This window comes from Mobula hypostoma, chromosome 11 (assembly GCF_963921235.1).
Source record: "Mobula hypostoma chromosome 11, sMobHyp1.1, whole genome shotgun sequence".
Classification (NCBI taxonomy): Eukaryota; Metazoa; Chordata; class Chondrichthyes; order Myliobatiformes; family Myliobatidae; genus Mobula; species Mobula hypostoma.
The window spans coordinates 38,855,815-38,882,013 of NC_086107.1; the positions used below are offsets into that span (position 1 = coordinate 38,855,815).

The 26,199-nt window shown below is 41.3% G+C and overlaps 1 protein-coding gene across 2 annotated transcripts in view; it reads right to left on the reverse strand.

Annotated features, from left to right (window-relative positions):
- Nucleotides 1-26,199, reverse strand: part of LOC134353662 (switch-associated protein 70-like) — a 154,688-nt gene that overhangs the window by 107,420 nt on the left and 21,069 nt on the right. Inside the window, exon 1 of one of the 2 annotated variants that reach the window (XM_063061852.1) lies at nt 16,758-16,996. The exons of the other annotated variant lie outside the window; for it this stretch is intronic. Coding sequence (XP_062917922.1) covers nt 16,758-16,853 — 96 coding nt within the window. The 5' untranslated portion in view covers nt 16,854-16,996. Of the gene's footprint in view, nt 1-16,757; nt 16,997-26,199 lie in introns of those variants that run through there. 2 annotated transcript variants of the gene reach the window in all.

The following is a 26,199-nucleotide window of genomic DNA, read 5'->3' on the forward strand; positions in this document are numbered from 1 at the left end:
GGAATGGGACAAGGGTAGACAAAAAGGGTGTCAGTGGTGGTCACAAAAGGTGAAATTTAGTCCAAAACCAGAACCAATCTTCAAATATTGTTAGTTAATTCAAAAATAAGGCAACCACCACCAAGAATTTTAAGCAAAAAGACAACATGCTTGACATACTCAGCAAGTGAAGCAGCACGTGCAGAAAGGAAACACAAGTTCAACACTACAAAGATGACCCATTGACCGTGGAGGCTGCTGGGGTGGAAAGCAAGAGAGTGCGACCGCGAAATGACAGATGAGTTGAGACCCTGGTCAACTACGGTGGAGAGGAAACCATGGTTATGGCAAAGGACAAGAGAAATCTGGTGTGGGAGGTACAGCCATCAGAACACACGCAAGGGAAAGACTGGGAGAATGGAATAGGATGGAGTGCAAGACCCACGAGCAATGGGGAGGGAAGGGTGTGTAGACCAGCTGTGCGAGTCCATACTTGTTCCTAACCTGCGTCCTGAAATGGAAGTAAACAAGAAAGGAAAGAAAAGAGTGAGGAGGTAGCCCATGTGAAATAGAGTGGGGGGGGAGCTGGCAGCAAGGATGAATTGTAGGTGAGAACAGGAAGTAGCAGTGATCAATGGACGAGGAAAAAATGGGTGCCTGAGAAAACTGAAAGTAAGGATATTGCTCATTCCACACAAAGACATTCAGTCAGAGGCAGATGTGTATAATGTTGCCAACAAGAGCAGTAAGCCCGAGGATCAGAAGCATTTCAGAATTTGACAAAGGAGGATCACAAAACTGACAAGCAACAGAGAGTGGAATTTGAGAGTAACATAGTGAGAAATATATATTAAAAGAACTGTAAAAATTTCTATAGATGGGTGAAAAGGAAAAGATTACCAAACTTAAGAAGGGTACTTTACAATCTGAGGCAAGAGAAAGTATCTTCAGAGAGTAAGTTGACTGGCAGGTGAATTGCATAAGTCACACAAGTCATGGTCCAATTGGTCCGTGCTGATAAAGACTCCCATCTAAGCTGGTCACTTTGCCCATGTTTGGCCCATATCCACCATTGAGGACATCTTCAAGAGACAGTATCCATCACTGAGAACTGTCACCATGACTTCTTCTCATCTCTACCATCAGGGAGGAGGGGCAGGAGCCTGAAGTCCCACCATCAGCGATTTAGGAGCTGCTTCTTCCCCTCTGCCAGCAGATGTCTGAACAGTCCATGAACCCATGGGCACAATCTTGTTATTCCTTGCTGTTTTTGCACCATCTATTTATTATATCACCTATAGCAATTTTGTCTTTGCATGGCACTGCTGTCACAAAGCAACAAATTCCACCTCATATAAGCAGTGATAATAAACCTGATTCTAATTCTGATATCCCTTCAGATCTTTCCTGCCCATTTATCTTCCCAAGAACCTTTTAAACATTGTTAATGTACATGCCTCAACCACTTCCTCTGGCAACTCGTTCCATGTGCTAACCACTCTCTGAGTGATAAAGTTGCCCCGCAGGTTCTTATTAAAACTCTCCCCTCTCTGCTTGAACCCAAGCCCTCAAGTTCCTGATACCCAATTCTACAAGATCACCCCTCATTCTCCAACAACAACTTCGTAAATCTCCTCTACACTCTTTCCAGCTTTATGATGTTGTTTCTATGGCAAGGTGGCCAAAACTGAACCTAATACATCCTCACCAATGTCTTGTACAAGTGTAGCAACATCCTAATTTTTGTATTCGATGCCTAGACTGGGGAAGTTCAAGGTGCCAAAAGTCATCTTCACCACCCTGTCTACCAGTGATACCACGTTCGGGGAACTATGTACTTGCGCTCCTAAGAAATTTGCGTCTGCTTTCACAGAGGTACAGAAAAAGTTTCATACAATTCCAATCTAACATGAGTAAGGAGCTGAAAGTAGTTTTTGGAAAATACTGAAATCTGATAAACCTCCAGAAATTGATGACCTGCGCCAATTTCAAAACTGATGGCTATGAACACAGTGATACACTGTTTTTCATGTTCCAAAAGTCTGCTAATTCTAGAACAGCTCCCATAGATTGGCTGGTAGGAAATGCCCCACGGATCAATATTGAATGAGTGCCACAAGTATAACATGTCCAGGTGTAACCATGATACAAAAATGGGTTGAGGAGGCAGAAGAATTTCTGTGGCACACAGACAGGTTAAATGAAAAGATGAGGACATGACAGATGGAAGGAACACTAAGCAAGAAAATCTTAGGTCATCCACTTTGGCAAGAAAAACTTTAAAAACAGAATACAGCCTAAAGACTCAAGCACTGTGGTAATATTACAAAATCTGGGACTTCTAAACCAGTCTTAATACCATGACAATATTAGTCTCTAGTCACTTCAGGCAAATATCATCAAGGTGTCAGATGATGTAAGAGCAGCCAGCTATAACCTTGTTCAAAGCTTTAATCTTAAATCCAGATCAAAAGTGGAGGAATGTGAAATGTTGCAGTAGAAAAGCAGCATCGATCATCAAAGACACTCACCTCCCAGGCCATGCTCTTTTCTCACTAATGCCATCAAGTAGAAGGTAGAAGAGCCTCAGGCATCACACCATCAGGCTCTTGAACAAAAAGGGTTAACTACATTCATTCTATTTCTGGTGCTCCCACAACTGACAATTTCACTTTAAGGTCACTTCTATCTAGATTTCAGGCTCTCATTATCTCTTGCTATTTATTTTTATCTGCATTTGTACAGTCTGTTGTTCATTGATCCTGCTTACAGTTACCGTTCTATAGATTTGCTAAATATGCCCACAAGAAAAAGAATCTCAGGGTTGGATGTGGTGACATATAGAATATCTGATGTACTCTGATAATAAATTTTACTTAGAACTTTGAGAGATTTTGGGAGAGGTTAGCGCCAAGGCAACTAAAGCAACAACATCAAAGGCAGCCTGAAAAGAAGTATGGACATCCAAAAAAAACTAGGCTCGGAATTCTGCAGGTTCGAGGTGTCAGTAGAAGGGAAGCCAATACAAGCAGAGAGAGGTTGGCTGAACAAAACAGAGTCTTGGATTAAGCTCAAGTTATGGAGCTTGAGGGTTACAGCAACAGGTGACCCTCACCCATCTTCTTGTCCCTCCAGTGACCATGTGGGATACGTGGATTCGCAATACACGTTTTTGTAACGGAAGCAACATCATTCTGCACTCTCAGTGTTGCATGTCAAACCTGCGAATACGCTGGATCAGCCTGAGAATGGTAATCAAGGGATGGTTCACTGGCAACGACCCCTGGTAGCTTTAAGGGAATTTCATGTTAAATAGGACCGGGTGATAAACATGCACTGAGTCATCAAGGCACCTGGTGTACAATAAAGTAGGATTTTCCAGTTGGTCATTGCAAGGTGATGATGTAATAATGATCAGGGAGGCACAGAACCTCCACGTATTTGGGGGCAGCTCACAACCATGAAATTTGGTCTCCTACAGAGTTACTGCTGCCAGCACACTTGAAGTGTCTGCTTTTATACTCATCAATTCAAATGTTACCTTCCAGTGTCATTGGCTGTGGATCACGTGCCTGACCTTTAACACCTTTCTATTGGCTCCACTCTAAGCCAGCGTCTATTTATTGCCTTCTTCCCAGCAAGTGACAATCGGTAATTTATGGCTCTTCTTTCTCAATCAGCAACCAGCTTGAATCATGCAGAGCAGATTCAGACCCCAACAGTCAAAAACCTGCATGCTATATCCAACCAAAGAACACCTCACAAATAACTTTCTAATTTGAAAATTATCCGTAGTTCAGATTACCTGAGGCATCATTGTGTCAACTTTACTTTTCAAATCTTTTTATTGTATATATAAGGAAAAATAACATGAGTACATTGAAGTAACAACACTTACAATGCCTCAAAAAAAAACCCATCATCTTAAAGATTGAAAACAAAGTTTTGTGATAACAAAAAAAACCTACTAAGCAGGAAAGTGAGAAAAAAAAGAGAACCCATTAGGTGTACAACCCTGGAGCCATGCGTATACAAAAATAAACATCAAACCGCCAGCAAGAAAAGAAAATATACTAAAAGATTTTACAATTAGATCGTGGAAAAATTATATCAATTAACTCAAATGATAATAACAGGCAAATGAGCCCCATCTTTTCGCAAAATCAAATAAAGGTTCAAAGGTTCGACTTCTAATTTTCTCCAAACTAAGACATAGCATCACTTGAGAGAACCATTGTGACGAAGTGGGAGCTGTTGTATCCTTCCACTTCAACAAAATGGCCCTCCTAGCTATCAATGTAACAAATGCAATAACATGTTGGTCAGACACAGAAATACCATGAATATTTAGAGGAACTATTCCAAAAAGCACAGCTAATTTATTAGGTTGTAAATTATTTTTAAGTGCTTTAGAAATTGTTGAGAAAACCGACTTCCAGAACTGTTCCAATATAGAACAAGACCAAAACATAAGTGTCAGTGTAGCTATCTCAGTTTTACATCTATCATAATGACTATTAACATTAGGAAAAATTTTAGAAAGTCTCTCCTTTGTCAAATGATAACGATGTACAATTTTAAATTGAATCAATGAATGGCTAGCACAAATTGAAGAAGAGTTAACCAACTTCAATATCCGCATCCAATCTTCCCTCATAAAAGTCAAATTAAGTTTCTTTTCCCAATCCTGTTTAATCTTAGACAAAGGACGCTTATCCCATTGTGTGTGTCAACTTTAAAACACTGATCAAGCGAAGCGACTTTAGTTCATAAAATAGACAGCACAGTCTCTTCATAAAATGGCAACTCCATATCCTTCCTTATGGCAAGAACAAAGGCAATTGGTCTGTCTGCTTCCATTGTCCTTGATTCATTTGAATTTACTGATTTGTAAACTGTAGCTCTTTCTGGCCAAAATCTCCCTCTTCTTGATCCTATTTATCCTAGGATCATTATCCTTCTCTATTCTATTGACTACAGGTAAGACTGCCATGAACCCCCAGCAGGTGAGCAACAGTTACATTATACAAAGATAAAGGTACCATTTACTTACGAAATTCATACACTCTGTCTACAGACAATCACCTTCTCTGTATTACAAAACCATCATCATCTTGCTTTTGCACAACCTCAGCCTTCCACATTCTAAGGTGATACACATTGAACAACACCATTATCAGGGTACGTAAAATTGATAGTACTGCAACATACAATACTATCCTCACCCATGGATGTACTTGAACATTTGATCCTCAAATCCAAAACTTATCCCATCAGTCTGAGTCACTCAATATTTCATTTGCTTTATCGACATGTCCTAATAACTCTTGTATGTTTAGTCTATTGATGGATTATCTCCTTTGCCTCCTCCACAACTCATGTCCGATCTACAGCCAAATGAGTTGGCAACTCGGTAACAGCATAATCCCACAAGTACTGACCAGTGCATTGGATCTTGAAGTTCTCCTTCATCATTACTTTGTCTGCTGCTGGCTAAGGCAATAGCTAAATCTAAAGTCATACTCCCAATTACAACATTGTGACTTTCCAAAGGACACTCTTTCCATCCCTTAGTATAATATATCTGTCCCACCAATGCATTTTGTAAGGAAAGCTCATGATTTACAGGCAGAATAGACAATGAAGAATTCTCATGAGTACTGAAACCAGAATCTAGAAGTTTTTTCTTGTCATCTCTTCAGGACAAGACCAGTGGTTTTCCCCTTTTATGACATCTTGGTAAATCCATCCCTTTCCCGGGACCATTCATAACAATAGCATGTTGGTAGGTTACTTAAGAATATCCAAGTCTTCTCATGATATTAATGCACAATGTGAACTCCCTTCAAAGAGTAAGTTAAAGTATTTCCATGTCGGGGAATATGAAATACCACACTGACATAAAACCTTCCTTTACTGTAATCACAGGTACCCAGAACTCTGTTGGTTAATATTAGACTTCTAATATGACACAAGGACACTCTTCCCCAACCCCTTCATTTAGTTGCTCATCTGACACCTAATTTGGTGCTTTATGTGCATCAAGCTGTAATAACTTTGTACCAATCATGGTGAGCAAAGAACTAGTATACGTAGCTCAAATCTCAGCATTATGTGTTCCCTTAGAAAGGAGATCTAACCAGTCAATTATTAAATTTGTTGCATCTTGAAGAGCTTCAGAAATTTAACTGTATTCAAAGTTACCTGTGATGCACTTTGACCAATTTCATTAGTGTGTATCTGATTCTGATCATTTTCTCCAGTAATATCCCACATTTTCTGCTGAAGAGACTATATCTGGTTTCCTAATTCTGCTATATCTAAAACATAGACATTGCAAACGTTGACACATAACATAATTCCACTAGTTCCAAAAGTCCCTTCTTTTTCTAATTTTGACTGCTTAAACTCTCTCCTGCTTAGTTGCCTTCCAAGAAAATAACTGTCTCATTGTAGATGAGCACTATTCAGGCACCATTATTTCAGTTAGATTAAAAATTATCTGCACTTGCTGGTACCAAAGTGACAAATTCCCCTGTATCTCCTAAACCTGATCATACCCCTTTGTGCTACACTGGGTCTTACATCTAGACTCTGGTGTAGTTCCAGTTGCTTGAGGTTTTGGGGTTGTCAATTTCACATTATTCTCATCATATTGAATTAAACCTGTAACACACACATGTAATTTCTGCTCTTATTCCCAGTTTCAAGTTTCAATCGTAAATCATTTTAAGTCCATATTTTCTATCTGTTTTCCAGCCCATCCAATCAAGACTCCCAATTATCTTTGGAGTCAGGCCTTCCATCATTTTTCCCCCATCCAATTTCATTTCAGGATGGGGAGGCAGGAACCTACATGTTTTTGTTTCCTTTCCTTGACAAAAGTCCCGATTCTCAGAATGAGGGAATGGAAAAATTCTTCCTTGGTCAAATCTGTCGCCATCTACTTGGAAGACTGCAAGGAACATGTGGTGAGCAGTAGAAACTCCTTTTTAACTAGTATTATATTTTCTGTTCTTTGACTGTTCATGGAAGGTCAGAGAAACTTAGAGGGTGTGCACATAGGTATTTGGTTGTGCAAGTTCATGTGTACTTCTGTTAAGACAATAAAGGTACTTGTCGGTAATTACAGATTCCCTCTGTGCCTCCCTGATCATTATTACAAGCATGTTACTTTGGATGCTGTAAAACAGAGGTATAATTTAAATGAGAAAACAGAGGGCCAAACACTATAGAGGTAACTGTATTGAGATCTAAACACAAGTCATTAAGATTCTTCATCTCCTACCAGAAATGAACTAAGCACTGGCTCAATAAGGTGGACTGTCAATGAGGAACTGCTTGAGTATCTCAACAAAGTCAGAAAGTCAGTCGTACTTCATATCACTGTGATATAGATTAGGACTATTTCAATCACGTCCTAATCAAAGTCATAGCCAGAGATTTAATCCTAAACATGGAACTGCAGGAAAGCTGAGAACAGATTTGGGAGATGACATGACTTTCAGGAACTTGAAAATAGCATCTAGGTCATGTCATAGACTCAATGAAAGGAGAGCAAAAGAGTTATTTTTTATTAATGAGTTTATTGATGGCAGATTTCAAAAGGGTAGAGATGAAAGAAAGTCATCACCCTAGAAAAAGACACAGACTTTGATCATTAACAAACACAAAATGCCGGATGAACTCAGCAGGTCAAGTAGCAACTATGAAGAGAAATAAACAGTCGACATTTTGGGCCAAGACCTTTCACCAGGACTGAAAATAAGGAGGTGGGGGGGAGGGAAAGGATTACAAGCTGGCAGGTGATAGGTCAAACCAGATGAGGGGGAATGTGGGTGCGGGGGGAGGTGGTGGTGAAGTAAGAAAAGGAGAGGTGATAGGTGGAAGACGGTAAGGGCTAAAGAAGAAAGAATCTGATAGGAGAGAACAGTGGACCATGGGAGAAAGGGAAGGAGGAGGGTCATCAGAGGGAGGAGGTGGACAGGTTAGAAGTGTTAAGAGGGGAACCAGTATGGGGAATGGGAAAAAAGAGAGAAGGGGGAGGGGAAAGAAATTAGTTAAATATGGAAAACAGCTTCCATCTAGCATCAGTCGCGTGCACTTGTGTGGGCATTAGACCCTACACCATGTTTAGAGCAAACAGTTTTTAAATAACTCAGTTGCATGTGCTTGTGCTCAAAAAACAGATTTTTGTCACAGATAGTTGGTGAGAAATAAGCAGTAAGCCAATTGAGAACTGTTTTTCTAACTGCAGCTTCAAGCATTCTGGCTTCAAGATGCCAGAAATGGCCAAGAGTGAAAATGAAATAATTTCATGACTTCAACAAGTTAGGAACTATGCATAATTTGAAGGATCAATAATCATCTTGAATGTTACAATGAAAATGAAGATTTGAAGGATGTAATCATTGAAGCACTGTATGAAGGCAGTCCATTATCTGCACCAGGTGGCGGCGCTGATTTTGTTAATTTATAGTCTATCAATAGAATGCAGCAGTGTACAGCATATTCCTCTGGCGATAACTATCAAGAACTAAAACACAGTTGTATAGTACTGTGGTAGTATTGATAGTGTTCTAATTTGTTCTGCATTTCACTTAAATACATAATTTGTTATTCAATGGTTTATTTTTTAATACATTTTTAACTATTTCCATGAAACTTCAGCTAATTGGGCCAAATTGTACTGGCCATGATATCTCCCATTTAATCAGAATCCACTGTACTTTATCTCATGTGATTGGCATTTTTACAAGTTCCTCTCTATTATTTGAATCTTGGTCTTTGGGATACTTGCAGTTTCCTCTACAGTGAAGATTGACGTTTTTACCATTCCTGCCATTTCTTTGTTTCTGTTATTAACTAACCAGCTTTGTTCTTTACAAGTCCCATACCTGCCCTGGCCACCTTTCCCTGTGTATACATCCACAGAAGTTCTTACTGTTTTGATATTACACACAAGAGGACGGAGCTTAGTTATTATAATACTAAAAGGTGATTCCTTTGTTTGCATCTGAAACAGCTCTATTTCCATCTTTAATATCTCTATTTTTCCTTTACAGGGTTCTTTTGAAGATCCTGACCTGGAGTTGCATGCTGACTTCGGTTCTTTGTGGGAATGGGACCCACTCTCAGGGTTTCACAACTAGGCATTATTCCACATGCCAAGGGCAAAGCCTAAGAGCTTAGCTCACCTTCAGAGGGCCGGGATCTCATGGCTCTGGAGATGGGCGGATTGAAGGTCGGTGTCCCGGCAGGAAGTTGGTGTGTCATGGGAGTCGAAAGAGCTCTGGCTGTGTGCCCAGAGAACCGAGACCTTTGGACACTGAGCTCGGAACTTTTAACATCATAAATCAGCTGTGAAACGGAGACACCTCTTTCTCCTTTATGCTTGAGTGCTCGGTGGTGGGTTCCTCGTTGCTTTGCTGCTGCTTATGTGCGGAAGGGAGGGGAACTGCGGGGGGGGGCTTTGTGGTTCTAACATTTAACTGTCCTTCATTCTTTGGGGCACTCCTCTGTTTTCATGGATGGTTGCGAAGAAAAAGCATTTCAGGATGTATATTGTATACATTTCTCTGATATTAAATGTGCCTTTGAAACCTTTGAAGTTTCCTCCCAAAATCAATTTTCTCCCTTCTTGTCCATGTTTCAGTCTTTTATTGGTGGATCCTATAAATGTACCGGTCCTCTGGTCTTCGACCAGCCCTTGCCACTTTGTATGCCCTACTTTACAACTTAACATTATCCTTCACCTCCTTTGTGAGCCACAGATTGTGCCCCTTTCATGTGGAAATCCTTCTTTATGATTGCGATAAATTCCCAGAGTGTTATGGATCAGTTGTTTGAATACCTACCACCAAAGCTACCTGTTAAAGTTTTCCACAATCTACCTTTTCAAGGCCAGTGTGAAGGACTATGCAAAATGGAGCTTCATTTGAATACCATTACACATAGATTTTTAACATTTGTTCACCGTGGTCAGAGCTGGAGACCTGCGCAAGGAAGATTTTAAAGTGCCACAGGGGGTGCGCCATCCCCAGTAGCACTATCTTCATCATGATGAGGTAAATCCCGGTGGCAAGGGTGATCCCAGGACAACCGGTCCAACATCTTGGCTGCAGGAGGCTGCCGCATCCTTGGTCTGTTAAGGCCCGCCTATTGCGTGCCGCCAGTGCATTGCTTTCCTGTCAGGGTGTGCTCCCTTAGCCTTGTCTCAACAGACTCACCACAAGGCAGTGGGGCTATTTGCCCATAGCTGGGATAGTGGTTGACGGGCGCCAGGGCATGTCCACACAGTGGTGGGCCTACACGCCACATCTCTGGGGCCCACTGCTGCTCCGAGATCCCCTGCAGTTTAGCCTAGGACCGTAAGATACCCAGTTTCCGTGTGTGGCCTCAAGGAGGCACTGCAGGAGTCTTGGTGGTGGAGAGGCTCTGTACTGGCAGGAGGGGGCTTACACACTGGGCTCCTCTTTTCACCCTCTATTAAGAAGGCTAGCCAGTGGCAATAGCTGTAAGCAGAGAGTAGTAATAATGCATATTACTCGTATGTATTAGCATAATTCAAACATGAAGGTCCATTTCAATGTTTATTTAGTACTTTCTTTAAACCTTTGATTTTTTTTTAATAACTTGTTTTAAAAAGTGTCACGGTGCGTACATCCCTGGTGTATGAATTAGGAAAGATTTACATTAAAAACACAAAAAGCTATACACAGCTCCAAAATCTTCTCCTTTAAGTGTAGCAAACAAAAATAAAGCTTGAGGAAATAAGTCATTACTTCCTCTTTAATGACTTAGTTATTATTTCTACCCAAGGAGGTAGAGCAAGGCTGAAGGAAGCTTGCAACTCATAAACACCAGCAATGGCCTGCTAAGTCTGTTTCTGTGATAAATCCTGACAATTTACAATTTTTCAAAACCAGATTCAGAAAACCTCTCTGCTGATGTTTGTGGAATCTGAGAGTAGGTAACAACGATGGGCTGAATGGCCTAATTCTGCACCTATGTCTTATGGTCTAACAATTATAAAGAGTGAATTAGAATATATCTTCTCATTTCAATATTTTTAAAGAACCTTGAGGTAAAATTTATTTTTAAATTTCAAGATAACTTTAGAATGACACTTTGGAAATGCCTATGGAATCTAGGTGATGAGGTTATTTGATTTATGACCTAACTACTGTTACTTCACCATTCCACTTCTACTGAAATGCTAGTTCCCAACATATGTTACATCAGATTACAGCATCAAATCAATTCCCAAAACTAAGTTCTTAATGGTATGTCCCACTTTTCTATTTCAATCTTCACTCAAAGTGAAAGTGTTTTCAGGTTAAATATGTAGGATGCATTGGCAGTGTTATGAGACAGGATTTCTAAACGTATATGAATTTATTGTCTCAATTTTTTTAAACATTAATGTTTTCCTCATATAATCCCATTTCTGCCAAGATCACTGGTAAGAAATATTATTCTCTTTATTAGCTTACCAAGGTAATTTAAAAAAATAATGAATACAGTCCTCCAGATCTGGATCAAAATTCTGTTAATCATTCCAGAAGCATTTGTACCAAGTCTCAGGATAGGATTTTCTTTTAATTTGTTCACCATTCTTCAGCATCTGGGTGTCAATGGGAAGGTGAGAGTTATTGTCCAACCCTAACTGTTCCCCAGATGTTGGTGGTGCCATGCCTTTTTGAGCCAGAGCAAGACTTGAGTTACAAGATTTAGATCCAAATAACCATGAAGGAACAGAAATATTTCAAAATCATGACAGCATATGACTTAGAAAAAGATCCTGCCCTGGTACTTCTGGGGTTGGAGGCTGTAGATTTGAATGTCATGCTAGGCGAGCACCTACAATTGTTGATGGCACACAGTCAGTCGGTGAGCCCCAGCAGAGGCTCGCATGAGCATTTAATTACAGCTGAAGTACAGTGATGTCCAACCTTACTGATTTACATGTGAAAATCACCAGCAGAACAGAAACAAATCCAGCTCTGAATCACGCCTAAACAATGGTGTTGTGTTGAACATTCATTCGTTGCACAAGATGCAATGCAAACAAAGGCATTTACATTAAGCCCAACAACTCTGTCAATTTGAGCCGCACAACACAAAACCAATTTTGTTCTCATACCTTTACCCATTTCTGTTCTTGAAACATAAAGGACAACATGATTCTTACTCATCCTTCTAAACAGTTCTTACATTTAGAAAGAGTCAGAGCACCACAGCTTTTCTTCCAATGAAAGTAAGTCTAAACCATCGAGACTTGTCTCATGAACACACCTCCTATCCTGGCATCATACCGCTGAATCAGCACCGTGCATCATCTCGACTAGTGCGTGTAGTCCTAGACACCAGGTATAAAAAGGTTGCGTTAGTGTCGGGGAGGGTGCCGAGGAAACTGGCCAGGATATTGTCTGGGATGGAACACTTCAAATTATGAGGAAGCACTTGAAATACGAAGTCCATTCCCCCTGGGGCAGAGAAGGCCTAGACAGAACACGGCTGAGGAATATAAAATTATGAGGGGTATAGATAAGGAAACTTTTCACTGTAGCAGATGTAGATAAAACTAGAGGACGTAGATTTAGGGAAAAGGAGAAGAAATTTAGAGAGGATATGAAGGGAACTATCTTAATCCAGAGAATGTCAAGTACCTGGAATGCTTAGTCTGAGAGAATAGTTGAAGCTGAGTTGCTTAGGCAGAGAAAGCAATGGACCGAGTGCCAAGTAATGGGATTAATATGGAAAACTGTCCATTGGTCTCAACTATAACAGTTCTATTATTATGTATTGTCCATAGTTTCAAAGTCTTTTATGTAATGGACTTCTGAAATCAACAGTCACTGACCTAAACACTGCCTTCATTTTTTTTTTACTTTTTTTTGTGTTCTGTTCCTCTATTTATAGTGTGGCAGGGTGGAGATACAGCTCTACCAAAGGAGGTGCAAGGTGCTCCTTCCCTCTGCTAGCCTGCAGGTCACCCTTGGGCAAGGTGTAGCACCTGCTTAGCCCCCTGACCAGGGTCATGTGAAGCCATGGGAGCAGGTGGCGGATGGTCGTACGAGCAGCCGGTGCATACCATAAGTCCTAGTTATGCGACCACTGATGCCAGGCAGACAATCTCTAAAGAGTATTGATAATGGCTGGGATCACCCGTCTTGTAAAGACACTGCCCAGAAGGTGGCAATGGCAAAGAACTTTTGTAGAAAAATTTGCCAAGAACAATCATGGTCATGGAAAGGCCATGAATGTCCACATCATACAACATGGCACATAACAAATAAAGAGCCTCTACTTATTGAGTCAGTCTTGCCTTACTCTTGGAAATTTTTTAAGTAATTATTTTAAACTTAGTATAAATCAAGTTTATGCTTTCCATTTTATCTTTCTCAAAATATAAGACAGATGTTTCCATTTTAGCCTGCATCTTCCACCTGCTTGGCCATTTGATTAGCTTCTGAGTGTTTCTCCCTTCACCCCATAAAAATCTTATCCATCCTGTTATACTCTCCTAAAATATTTCCCTCTCCAAATCCATATTATGCCTTTGAGTATTTCACTTCCAACCCTCTTGAAATCTGAAGCAAAAACTATTGGATTTCTTAACCCTAGCCCCTCTTCCTTCCTGTTTACAATGCATACAGTTACACTTGCTGGTAACCCAAAGCAAACTAGCTTCAAATAATGTGCGCTGGCACTCTCTTAAAATGGAGGCCAATTAAGATTTATGAATGCATTGTGTAATGGTTCTAAGATCTATGGTTGTTGGCACTCAAGTCGAGGCTCACACTTGAAAGGATATTTGGATGCAAGAGCAGAATGTTTCCATTGTTGCAGTATCATTTCTTTAAAAATATGGATTGGAAGTGCACGGAAAAGATCTTCAGTACACTGTATTTACACACCCAAAAGTAAAATGCCGTCAATGCAGGCAATCTGAAACAAATCAGTAAATATTGAAAATACTCAGCAGGTCTGGCAGAAACTACACCAAGAAAGACAGTTATCATTTCAGGTGAACAATCACCATCTCTGCTGAATATTTCCAACATCTTTCTGCTTTGTTACAATATTCCTATAGTACAAACACAGTCAAAACCCCTCAACCTCATTACACCAAAAGTCTCAAGGTACTTCTCTCCAGGTAAAATCAATACATCTCCTCACATTCTATCAACAGACAAGGCTCAATAAATCCCTAATTGCTTCAATAATAGAATATCTATTAACTGAGGATACAAACTGAACAAAAACAAATTACTAGCTGGATAACAAAAATGAGAAGCAAATCAATTCTGTATGTATCAAAATTTTGCACAATTGCCTTCACCATCATCAGCTGTTTATTATTGGGTTTTGTTGGAGATTAAACATCATGTCTAATAGTACAGGATAATGAGTAAATCACTCCATCATTTAGTAGCGAACAGACGATCCTCCGCTCATTTTCATATGGAAAGCAATTAACCCCTAGAAGGTAACCTATAGCCATGATACTTCAGATGCAAGTCAAGACCCCGTAGTAAGTTTGACAATTTTGCTGCATGACACATCTCAGATAAGCCCACCCCTCAACATTGATGAGCGCCTTATCACTGCAATGGTCACTGAGTAAATCTGGCTATTTATATCCCTTCTTATTCATTGGGAATTTGAGATTTGGTGTGTCATCAAAGACTCCAGGAGGATTTTTTAAAAAATAGATGTACCGTAGAGAACACTATGATGAGTTGCATCACTGCCAGGTATGCATTGGAGCCTCCACACCAGGCAGCGATGCATCAAGAGAGGCTGCAGACTCTGCCAACTCCATCATGGGCACAAGCCTCCCCACCAGAGGGCATCTTCAAAAGGTGGTGCTTCAAGATGGCAGTATCCATAATTAAGAACCCTCACCATTCAGGAAATGTCATCATCTCATTACAAATATCAGGGAGGTGGTACAGGAGTCTAAAGACACACACTCAAATGTCTTAGGAACAGCTTCTGCCCCCTCTGCCATCAGATTTATGAATGGTCCATGAACACTATGTCATTATTCTTTTTCGCACTATTTATTTCTATTCTAACTTACAGTAATTGTTTTGCCTTGTGCTGTACTGCTGCCAGGAAACAACAAATTTCATTACATACATCAGTGATAATGATAAACCTGATTCCTGTGATGTCAATACCAAGTATAGCCACAGAGACATTAAGATATTGACTCATTCATCACAAACAGGGACTGTCTGAGTCCGAGTTACTGAATTGGTTATAGCTATTTATAGCCTAAATTTAGTTACAGAACATACTATTTGAAAGAGCTGGGATTATATATCTCATACTTCACCACTGTTGCAAGTGGTCTAGAATATACATCGCAGCAAAACAATGGATACGTCTAACAGGAAAATTGTGAGCTTTCCATTGGTAGGCGTGATCACAAAATTACAACCAAAATTATGACTATTCATGAGAACATGTAGCAAAATCTATTTTCAACCAGATTGTTCTTTATTGAAGGAGATGGAGTGCCAGAGAGTGCTTCTGCAAATGCCCATAGGCTTTGAAGAGGCCTCCCAAGGTGGTCTTTGATTATTCAAACAAGAATATATTTGACTTGGAGGTCCTGCAAAATAGATCCCAAAGGATTGCTTCCCAGGATGAAGGAAGCAATGTTCTGGATCTTGAGAATTCCCTCTACCAAAGAATTGTAGATACCAAGTAATTAAGTATATTGAAATTAAATAGGAGAAAACAAGACAGAAAGTGGAGATGACACCAGTGATCAGATCGTACTTTATATCAGGCAGGTTCAGAAGGCGACAGACTTCTTTTCTTATGTTAAATTTCTATTAATCTCATTAAAAATTGACAAATACGGTTGTAGTCCAAAACAAGCAACAAACGTATTCCACAATAGCCTTAAGAGTAAAGTTATATTTTCAAGCTACGTAACTGCAAATCGTTAAACATTTGTGGAAGTGGCAATCAGAAAAAGAAGCATTTAACCCGCGGAAGTGGGGGAGATTCGTGTGTGTGGTTGCTAGGAGGCAGAGTCACTGTAGTGGGCCAATATGTACTCGGGCGTGGGACTCGATTCACAGCGTAAGCGAGCACAGATATTCAGCCATGGCAATGAAACTTTTACACTGTATATTGTTAGTTATGTCTCGAATACAGAAGTTCCCGGTGTAAGATAACAGAGGTTCCCGGTGTAAAATCAGAGCAAAAATTACGCTCCAACGGGCAGTCTCACTGCAACCTTGAGATTTATCCAAAAGTTATGTCAAACCCCCTGTCGGCAATTTAAAGTATCCATCAGCGCGTATACAAATTCTGGAAGTCTTAAATAAAGGCAGCGGCAGCGCGGCTCAGCAGGTGACCGACTCCCGGAACCCCGGCCGTCCCTCAAATCACAACGGAATACCGACGTGGGCATGCAGGCAAGATCAAAACACCAACAGGTTTCCCTTGGCCGAAGCTAATCAGCTGAATTTTATCGAAACAACCCAGTCGGTGAATCGACAGTCAAAATAGCTAACGTTAGTTCCTACATTTGATTTCGGATCACATTTAACTGGAACTAAAATGTTCCAATTTCACAAAGTAATAGCATACTGATCAATTAATTGAAGAATTTTAATTATTTTCGGTTTCGAATCCCTTTTATCCCACAGAACCACAGGAGGAGTGCCTGCAGGTGGGGCAGAAACAGTCGGGGTACATTGAGCTGCCCGCCCAGTGGGAGACACGACAAAAACTGAGCGCAAATTCACCTTCAGCTGAGACTTCGACACCTTGCCGCATTTGTCGACGTCCAGGGCCGTGAACGCATGCCAGATAACTTTCAACAACTCGTCTCGAAGCGCCATCGCTGCCTCCCAGTTAGTCGGGTTTCGCTCCGAGTGCCGTGACCTGCCTCTTCCGCACGTCAGTCTCAGTCAGAGGCACGGCGCCTCTCACGCATTCCTGCGGGGACTCTCGGCTCAGCTCGACTCGACTCGCTGCTCCCACCGCCAGGCGGCCAGAGCCCGGAATTCCACCCCTTGCACAAGGGGATAGGTAGGGCTCCGGGTCCTTGTGGTAGACTCTGTTGGATAGTTCCCCAGTAAGATCGTCAAAATTATAAGGGAAAAAATTAAAAATAGATGCCATCAAATTTCTGAAAGGTCCATGTTAATTTTTTGCACTATCTATTTAGTTTTGTAATTTATATTAATTTATGTCTTTGCCTGTACCACTGTCGGAAAACAACTTTACTTCATATGTTACCATATCTGATTCTGAAATATTCAGCAGGCCAGGCCTCATCTGTGGGTCGTTACAGTTCCATGACCCTTGGTTCACCTTTGTTAGTCATAAGACCTAGGGGCAGAATTAGGCCATTCAGCCCATTAACGTTCCCCCTGGGCTGGACTGGAACCAATGTCCTAGGAGGAGCGTTTGCTACCGTTGTTCAGGAGGATTTAAACTAATGTGGCAGAGGGATGGGAACAAGTGCAGAGAGACAGAGGGGTGTAAAATGAGGGTAGAAGCAAAAAGTAGTAAAGTGAAAAGTAAAAGTGGCAGGTACGCAAATCCAGGGCAAAAATCAAAAAGGGCCACTTTTCAACATAATTGTATAAGGGCTAAGAGTGTTGTAAAAGCAAGCCTGAAGGCTTTGTGTGTCAATGCAAGGAACATTCGTAACAAGGTGAATGAATTGAAAGTGCAGATAGTTATTAATGAATATGATATAGTTGGGATGACAGAGACATGGCTCCAGGGTGACCAAGGATAGGAGCTCAACATTCAGGGATATTCAATATTCAGGAGGGATAGACATGAAAGAAAAGGAGGGGTAGCATTGCTGGTTAGAGAGGAGATTAACGCAATAGAAAGGAAGGACATTAGCTGGGAGGATGTGGAATCGATATGGGTAGAGCTGCATAACACTAAGGGGCAGAAAACACTGGTGGGAGTTGTGTACAGGCCACCTAACAGTAGTAGTGAGGTTGGGGATGGCATTAAACAGGAAATTAGAAATGCGTGCAATAAAGGAACAGCAGTTATAATGAAGCAACATACATCAAAGTTGCTGGTGAACGCAGCAGGCCAAGCAGCATCTATAGGAAGAGGCGCAGTCGACGTTTCAGGCCGAGACCCTTCGTCAGGACTAACTGAAGGAAGAGTGAGTAAGGAATTTGAAAGCTGGAGGGGGAGGGGGAGATGCAAAATGATAGGAGAAGACAGGAGGGGGAGGGATAGAGCCGAGAGCTGGACAGGTGATAGGCAAAAGGGGATACGAGAGGATCATGGGACAGGAGGTCCGGGAAGAAAGACAAGGGGGGGGTGACCCAGAGGATGGGCAAGAGGTATATTCAGAGGGACAGAGGGAGAAAAAGGAGAGTGAGAGAAAGAATGTGTGCATAAAAATGAGTAACAGATGGGGTACGAGGGGGAGGTAGGGCCTTAGCGGAAGTTAGAGAAGTCAATGTTCATGCCATCAGGTTGGAGGCTACCCAGACGGAATATAAGGTGTTGTTCCTCCAACCTGAGTGTGGCTTCATCTTTACAGTAGAGGAGGCCGTGGATAGACATGTCAGAATGGGAATGGGATGTGGAATTAAAATGTGTGGCCACTGGGAAATCCTGCTTTCTCTGGCAGACAGAGCGTAGATTTTCAGCAAAGCGGTCTCCCAGTCTGCGTCGGGTCTCACCAATATATAAAAGGCCACATCGGGAGCACCGGACGCAGTATATCACCCCAGTCGACTCACAGGTGAAGTGATGCCTCACCTGGAAGGACTGTTTGGGGCCCTGAATGGTGGTAAGGGAGGAAGTGTAAGGGCATGTGTAGCACTTGTTCCGCTTACACGGATAAGTGCTAGGAGGGAGATCAGTGGGGAGGGATGGGGGGGACGAATGGACAAGGGAGTTGTGTAAGGAGCGATCCCTGCGGAATGCAGAGAGAGGGGGGGAGGGAAAGATGTGCTTAGTGGTGGGATCCCATTATAATGGGTGACTTCAATCTACATATAGATTGGGTGAACCAAATTGGTAAGGGTGCTGAGGAAGAGGATTTCTTGGAATGTATGCGGGATGGTTTTCTGAACCAACATGTCAAGGAACCAACTAGAGAGCAGGCCATTCTGGACTGGGTATTGTGCAATGAGGAAGGGTTAGTTAGCAATCTTGTCGTGTGAGGCCCCTTGGGTAAGAGTGACCATAATATGGTGGAATTCTTCATTAAGATGGAGAGTGACATAGTTAATTCAGAAACAAAGGTTCTGAACTTAAAGAAGGGTAACTTTGAAGGTATGAGACGTGAATTAGCTAAGATAGACTGGCAAATGATACTTAAAGAGTTGACAGTGGATATGCAATGGCAAGCATTTAAAGATCACATGGATGAACTACAACAGTTATTCATCCCAGTTTGGCAAAAGAATAAACCAGGGAAGGTAGTGCACCTGTGGCTGACAAGGGAAATTAGAGATAGTATCAATTCCAAAGAAGAAACATACAAATTAGCCAGAAAAAGCAGCACACCTGAGGACTGGGAGAAATTCAGAGTCCAGCAGAGGAGGACAAAGGGCTTAATTAGGAAAGGGAAAAAAGATTATGAGAGAAAGCTGGCAGGGAACATAAAAACTGACTGTAAAAGCTTTTATAGATATGCGAAAAGCAAAAGATTGGTTAAGACTGTAGGTCCCTTACAGTCAGAAACAGGTGAATTGATCATGGGGAACAAGGACATGGCAGACCAATTGAATAACAACTTTGGTTCTGTCTTCACGAAGGAGGACATAAATAATCTTCCGGAAATAGTAGGGGACCGAGGGTCTAGTGAGATGGAGGAACTGAGGGAAATATATGTTAGTAGGGAAGTGGTGTTAGGTAAATTGAAGGGATTAAGATAAATCCCCAGGGCCAGATGGTCTGCATCCCAGAGTGTTTAAGGAAGTAGCCCAAGAAATAGTGGATGCACTAGTGATAATTTTTCAAAACTCTTTAGATTCTGGATTAGTTCCTGAGGATTGGAGGGTGGCTAATGTAACCCCGCTTTTTAAAAAAAGGAGAGAGAGAGAGAAACTGGGGAATTATAGACCAGTTAGCCTAACGTCGGTGGTGGGGAAACTGCTGGAGTCAGTTATCAAGGATGTGATAACAGCACATTTGGAAAGCGGTGAAATCATCGGACAAAGTCAGAATGGATTTGTGAAAGGAAAATCATGTCTGACGAACCTCAAAGAATTTTTTTGAGGATGTAACTAGTAGAGTGGATAGGGGAGAACCAGTGGATGTGGTATATTTGGATTTTCAAAAGGCTTTTGACAAGGTCCCACACAAGAAATTAGTGTGCAAACTTAAAGCACACTGTATTGGCTGTATGGTACTGATGTAGATAGAAAATTGGTTGGCAGACAGGGAGCAAAGAGTGGGAATAAACAGGACCTTTTCAGAATGGCAGGCAGTGACTAGTGGGGTACCACAAGATTCAGTGCTGGGACCCTAGTTGTTTACAATATATGTTAATGACTTAGATGAGGGAATTAAATGCAGCATCTCCAACCTTGCAGATGACACGAAGCTGGGCGGCAGTGTTAGCTGTGAGGAGGATGCTAAGAGGATGCAGGGTGACTTGGATAGGTTAGGTGAGTGGGCAAATTCATGGCAGATGCAATTTAATGTGGATAAATGTGAGGTTATCCACTTTGGTGGCAAGAACAGCAAAACAGATTATTATCTGAATGGTGGCCGATTAGGAAAAGGGAAGGTGCAATGAGACCTGGGTGTCATTGTACACCAATCATTGAAAGTGGGCATGCAGGTACAGCAGGCAGTGAAAAAGGTGAATGGAATGCTGACATTCATAGCAAGAGAATTCGAGTACAGGAGCAGGGAGGTACTACTGCAGTTGTATAAGGCCTTGGTGAGACCACACCTAGAGTATTAGTGCAATTTTGGTCTCCTAATCTGAGGAAATACATTCTTGCCATAGAGGGAGTACAAAGAAGGTTCACCAGATTGATTCCTGCAATGGCAGGACTTTCGTATGATGAAAGACTGGATCAACTGGGCTTATACTCGCTGGAAATTAGAAGATTGAGGGGGGATCTTATTGAAACGTATAAAATTCTAAAGGGATTGGACAGGCTAGATGCAGGAAGATTGTTCCCGATGTTGGGAAAGTCCAGAATGAGGGGTCACAGTTTAGGGATAAAGGGGAAGCCTTTTAGGACCGAGATGAGGAAAAACTTCTTCACACAGAGAGTGCTGAATCTGTGGAATTCTCTGCCACAGGAAACAGTTGACACCAGTTCATTGGCTATATTTAAGAGGGAGTTAGATATGGCCCTTGTGGCTAAAGGGATCAGGGGGTATGGAGAGAAGGCTGGTACAGGGTTCTGAGTTGGATGATCAGCCATGATCATACTGAATGGCGGTGCAGGCTCGAAGGGCCGAATGGCCTACTCCTGCACCTGTTTTCTATGTTTCTAAGTCTGCTCTGCTGTCTCTTTGTCTTTTAACACTGTGGTCTGACTTGCTGAGCATTTCCATTATTTTCTGATTTTATTGTAGATTTCCAGCATCAGCTGTTTTATTTTAAATTTTCATTAATTGGCTGGTCACCAAAATCTACAAACAAGCGTCAAGACCTGGCTTGGATTGGTGAGGAAGGGAACTGTCCCAGTTAAATCCTTTTGCACAGCTGGACTCTTTCTGTGCGGGTGGTTTCTGTGGAGATAACACTCTGATCCATTTCCTTCTGTGATTTCCTTCTGGAGAGACTGGGGAAGCAATGCAAGTGGTCATGACATACAGCTGCATATCACAGGACTGGGTTACAGGCACACACTGAGGCAAAAATCAGCTGCTGTTGGAACATCATCTCAATAATAATCCATGTACAGCATTCCGCTACATCCAAAATTTACTGGTCTTCCTGTGCAGCAAGCTACCTGCAACAGATTGCATTCCAGAGTGCTGACATGCACACTGAGGGCTGCAATATAATGTGATGCAGTTACTGCAAACCCAATGGGGAAAGGAGACAGTGGAGAAATTTCTATCACTGTATGGTGACGGACAAGAACATGTCCATAAACAAAATCTCTTGGATTTAAATCTGGTGGAATGTATGCAAAAGAAAAGAATGAAGTCATGCTGATATAAAATGTATCCTGTAGGTGTGATATAATGAATGTCCTGTGTTAGGGTTTAAACTTTAGCAGGGGAATGGGAACAGGAGTAATAGGGCTGAAGATGGGACAGTTGGTATCAACGTTCCTTCTATTGTTTTTTCAGCTGTGCAGACCAACCATTGCTCTCAGTCGGAAATTTTGACACGGCCTGTAAACTGCGTGGCACTTTAAATAGATGGCATCTACCGACTTCCATTCTGTGTTTATTGTTACAATTTTTAACAGTTGTATCTTGAAACACTGACAATGCATTAAAGCTCTGAAACATTTCAAAGCAAAGGCTGTGGTATGTTTATTATTTAGAAAATTTATGGATTATATTCATTAACACAGAGTAGTTCAGAATTATAATAACATAGCTTTCAAAATTGTTCTAGCATAATTTCGAAATTATATTGGCATTATATAAAAGAAAATTACCACTGCACAGAGACAAAGGCAATGTGCATAGGACCATTTCTACCACTCCGCAAACTATACACATGTGCAGCTTAGCAGGAATAGTAGTTGGTATACAATTTGATGCTCTGCATAGTGAGACTGAGAGGATGGACAGGCAGATGATAGGGCAAAATTGCAATCAGTGGATGAGTTGATTTGTAACATGGGGGCAAAATTGAAAAGGGTGATGAATACAGGACTGGACATCTTATATTTGAATGCACACAGTACTTGGATTAAGGGAGATGATCTTGTAGCGCAGTTAGAGATTGGCAGGTGTGACGTTGTAGGCATCACTGACTCGTGGCTGAAAGAAGATCATTAATGGGAGCTTAACATCCAAGGATACACCTTGTATCGAAAGGACAGGCAGGTAGGCAGAGGGGCTGGAATGGCTCTGTTGCTAAAAATTGAAATCAAATCCTTAGACATTGGATCAGAACATGTAGAATCTTTGTGTATAGAGTCAAAAAACTGCAAGGGTAAAAAGACACTGATGGAACTTGTATACAGGCCCCTGGACAGTAGCCAGGGTATAAATTTCAAAGGTAAATAGATAAGGCATGTAATCAGGGTATTGTTATAATAGTCATGGGGAATTTCAATATGCAAGTAAATTGGGGAAAATCAGGTTGGTGCTGGATCCCAAGAAAGGGAATTTGTAGAATGCCTACAAGATGGCTTTTTAGAGCAGTTTGTGGTTGAGCCCACAAGGGGAAAGGCAATTCTGGATTGGGTTTTGTGTAATGAAAAATATTTGATTGGGGAGCTCAAGGTAAAGGAACCCTAAGGAGTTCCTTAGAATTTACCATATCATAGAATTTACCATGCAGTTTGAGAAGGAAAAAATAAAGTAAAATGCATCAGTATTACAGTGGAATAAAGGGAATTACAGAGGCATGAGAGAAGAGCTGGCCAAAGTCAAATGAAAGAGGACACTAGCAGGGATAATGGCAGAACAACAACAGCTGGAGTTTCTGGGGGCAATTCGGAAGATGCAGGATAGATACATCCCAAATTTGAAAAAGTACTGTATTGTAAAGGGAGGATGAGGCAACCATGGCTGACAAGGGAAATCAAAGTCACCATAAAAGCAAAAGAGAGGGCATATAATAGAGCAAAAATTAGTGGGAAGTTAGAGGATTGGGAAGCTTTTAAAAACCAACAGAAGGCAAATTTTTAAGAGGACCATAAGGAAAGAAAAGACGAAAAGTGAAAGTAAGCTAACCAATAATATCAAAGAGGATATCAGAAGTTTTATCAGATACATCAAGTACAAGAGAGGCAATAGTGGGTATTGGACCGCTGGAAAATGATGCTGGAGAGGTAGTAATGGGGAACAAAGAAATAGAAGATGAACTGAATAAGCATTTTTCCCAGACTTCACTCTGGAAGGCACTAGCAACATGCCAGAAATTTGAGTGTGTTGGGGCAGAAGTGATTGTAGCTGCTATTAATAAGGAGACGGTGCTTGGGAAGCTGAAAGTTCGGAAGGTAGATAAGTCAGCTGGACCTGATGAAATACACCCCAGAGTTCTGAAAGAGGTAGCTGAAGAGATTGTGGAGGCATTAGAAAGGATCTTTCAAGAATCACTAGATGCTGAAATGATTCTGAGGGACAAGAAAATTACAAATGTCGCTCCAGTCTTTAAGAAGGGAGGGAAATAGAAGAAGGGAAATTATAGGCCAGTTATCCTGGCTTCAGTGTTTGGGAAAATGTTGGAGTCTTTAATCAAGGATGAATTTCAGGGTAATTGGAGGTGCATTATAAAGTTAGTCAAAGTCGGCATGATTTCCTTCAGGGGAAATTGCCCGACAAATCTGTTGGAATTCTTTAAGGAAATAACAGGCAGGATAGACAAATGAGAGTCAGTGGATATTGTTTACTTGGATTTTCAAAGTTCAAAGTATATTTATTATCAAGTTTTGTATGTAACCCTGAGATTCATTTCCTTACAGGCAGCCATAAAACAAAGAAATCTAATAAAGCCCATAAAAAAATGATTAGGATACACCCAATGTTCAGGGAAAAAAAACTAATCGTACAAACAATAAAAGTAAGCAAATAACATTCAGAACTAAAGTTCACAAAAGTGAGTTCACAGCCACAAAGCTAGTCTTCCCTGCAGCCGGTCTAGGAGCTCATTCGATGCAGGTCCATAATCTCAGTTCTAAACCTCACAAGCAGCAAGCTGACCACCAGCCTGTCCCTCTTCTCCAGACCTGCTTAAATCAGCCAAGCAGTGAGTCATTCCTCGCTCTCGGACTCAGGCCCTGCCACTTTGATATGCTCTGAGGCCTGGGACACACTGCCTCGATTCAGCTCGTACCCGACCTTTCCAATCGGGTCCAGTGGTTAAATCAGTCAAACATAAGCTCCCTTGCTTTTGGGCCCAGGCTCCCACCACCTCAACTCTGCCTCATCTCAGGTTCTCCACTTCGAATTGCCTCCAAGTCCGCTCCAGCAAGGGCCAAACATTGGCTCATTCCCCGCTCTCAGGCCCAGGTCACACCACCGCGATTCTGCCATAAACGTCACGCAGCAATAGTCCAGCACCTTCCGGACTTCAGTTCACACCGCAAAAATGCCAAGTTGTGCAGGCAGTTCAAGAGCTCAACTCTGAAAAGGAAATCGATTGCTGCGATCGTGTTTGAGCAAAAGGGTGATTAATAAAGTAATTAGTAGTTTTGTTTGCTGCCAGCAAGTTATCACTGTGCTTCACCAGTGCCATCTTAAACTGGCATGGTATTGCAGGAAGGAGCAAGGATAGAAGATTGGCTGACTGGCAGGAGGCAAAGAGTGGGAACAAAGAGGGTATATTCTGATTGGTTGCCGTTGACTAGTGTAATTGCAGCCAAAGGTGCATCTACTAAATAATAACTTGAGGGGAGTGAATACTTATGCAATCAACTATTTTGTGTTTTATATTTATAATTAATTTAGATCACTTTGTAGAGATCTGTTTTCACTTTGATACGAGTCTTGTCCTGTTGATCAGTGTCAAGAAAGCCAAATTAAATCCACTGTGATTCAATGTTGTAAAACAATAAAACGTGAAAATTTCCAAGGGGGGTGAATAGTTTTTATAGGCACTGTAGTGTTGAGGAATCAGGAAGTCCGTAGAAGGACTTGGATAGATTCAGAGACTGTGCAAAGAAGTGGCAGACGGAATGTAGTGGAGGGAAATTTAAGATAAATAATACTTTGGTAGAAGGAATAAAGGCATAGACTACTTTCTAAATGGGGAGAAAATTCAAAACTCAGAGGTGTAAATGGACTTGGAAGTCTTTGTGCAGGACTCTCTAAAGGTTAATTTGAAGGTTGAGTAGGTGGTAAGGAAGGCAAACGCAATATTAACATTCATTTCAAGAGAACAGAATATAAGAGCAAGGATGTGATGCTGAGGCTCTTTAAGGCATTGGTTGGACTACACTTGGAGTATTGTGAGCAATACTCTTATCTAGGAAAAATGTGCTTACATTGGAGAGGGTCAAGAGGAAGTTCATGAGAATGATTTTGGTAATGAATGGGTTAACATATGAGGAGTGTTTGATGACTGGGCCTATACTCACTAGAGTTCAGAAGAAT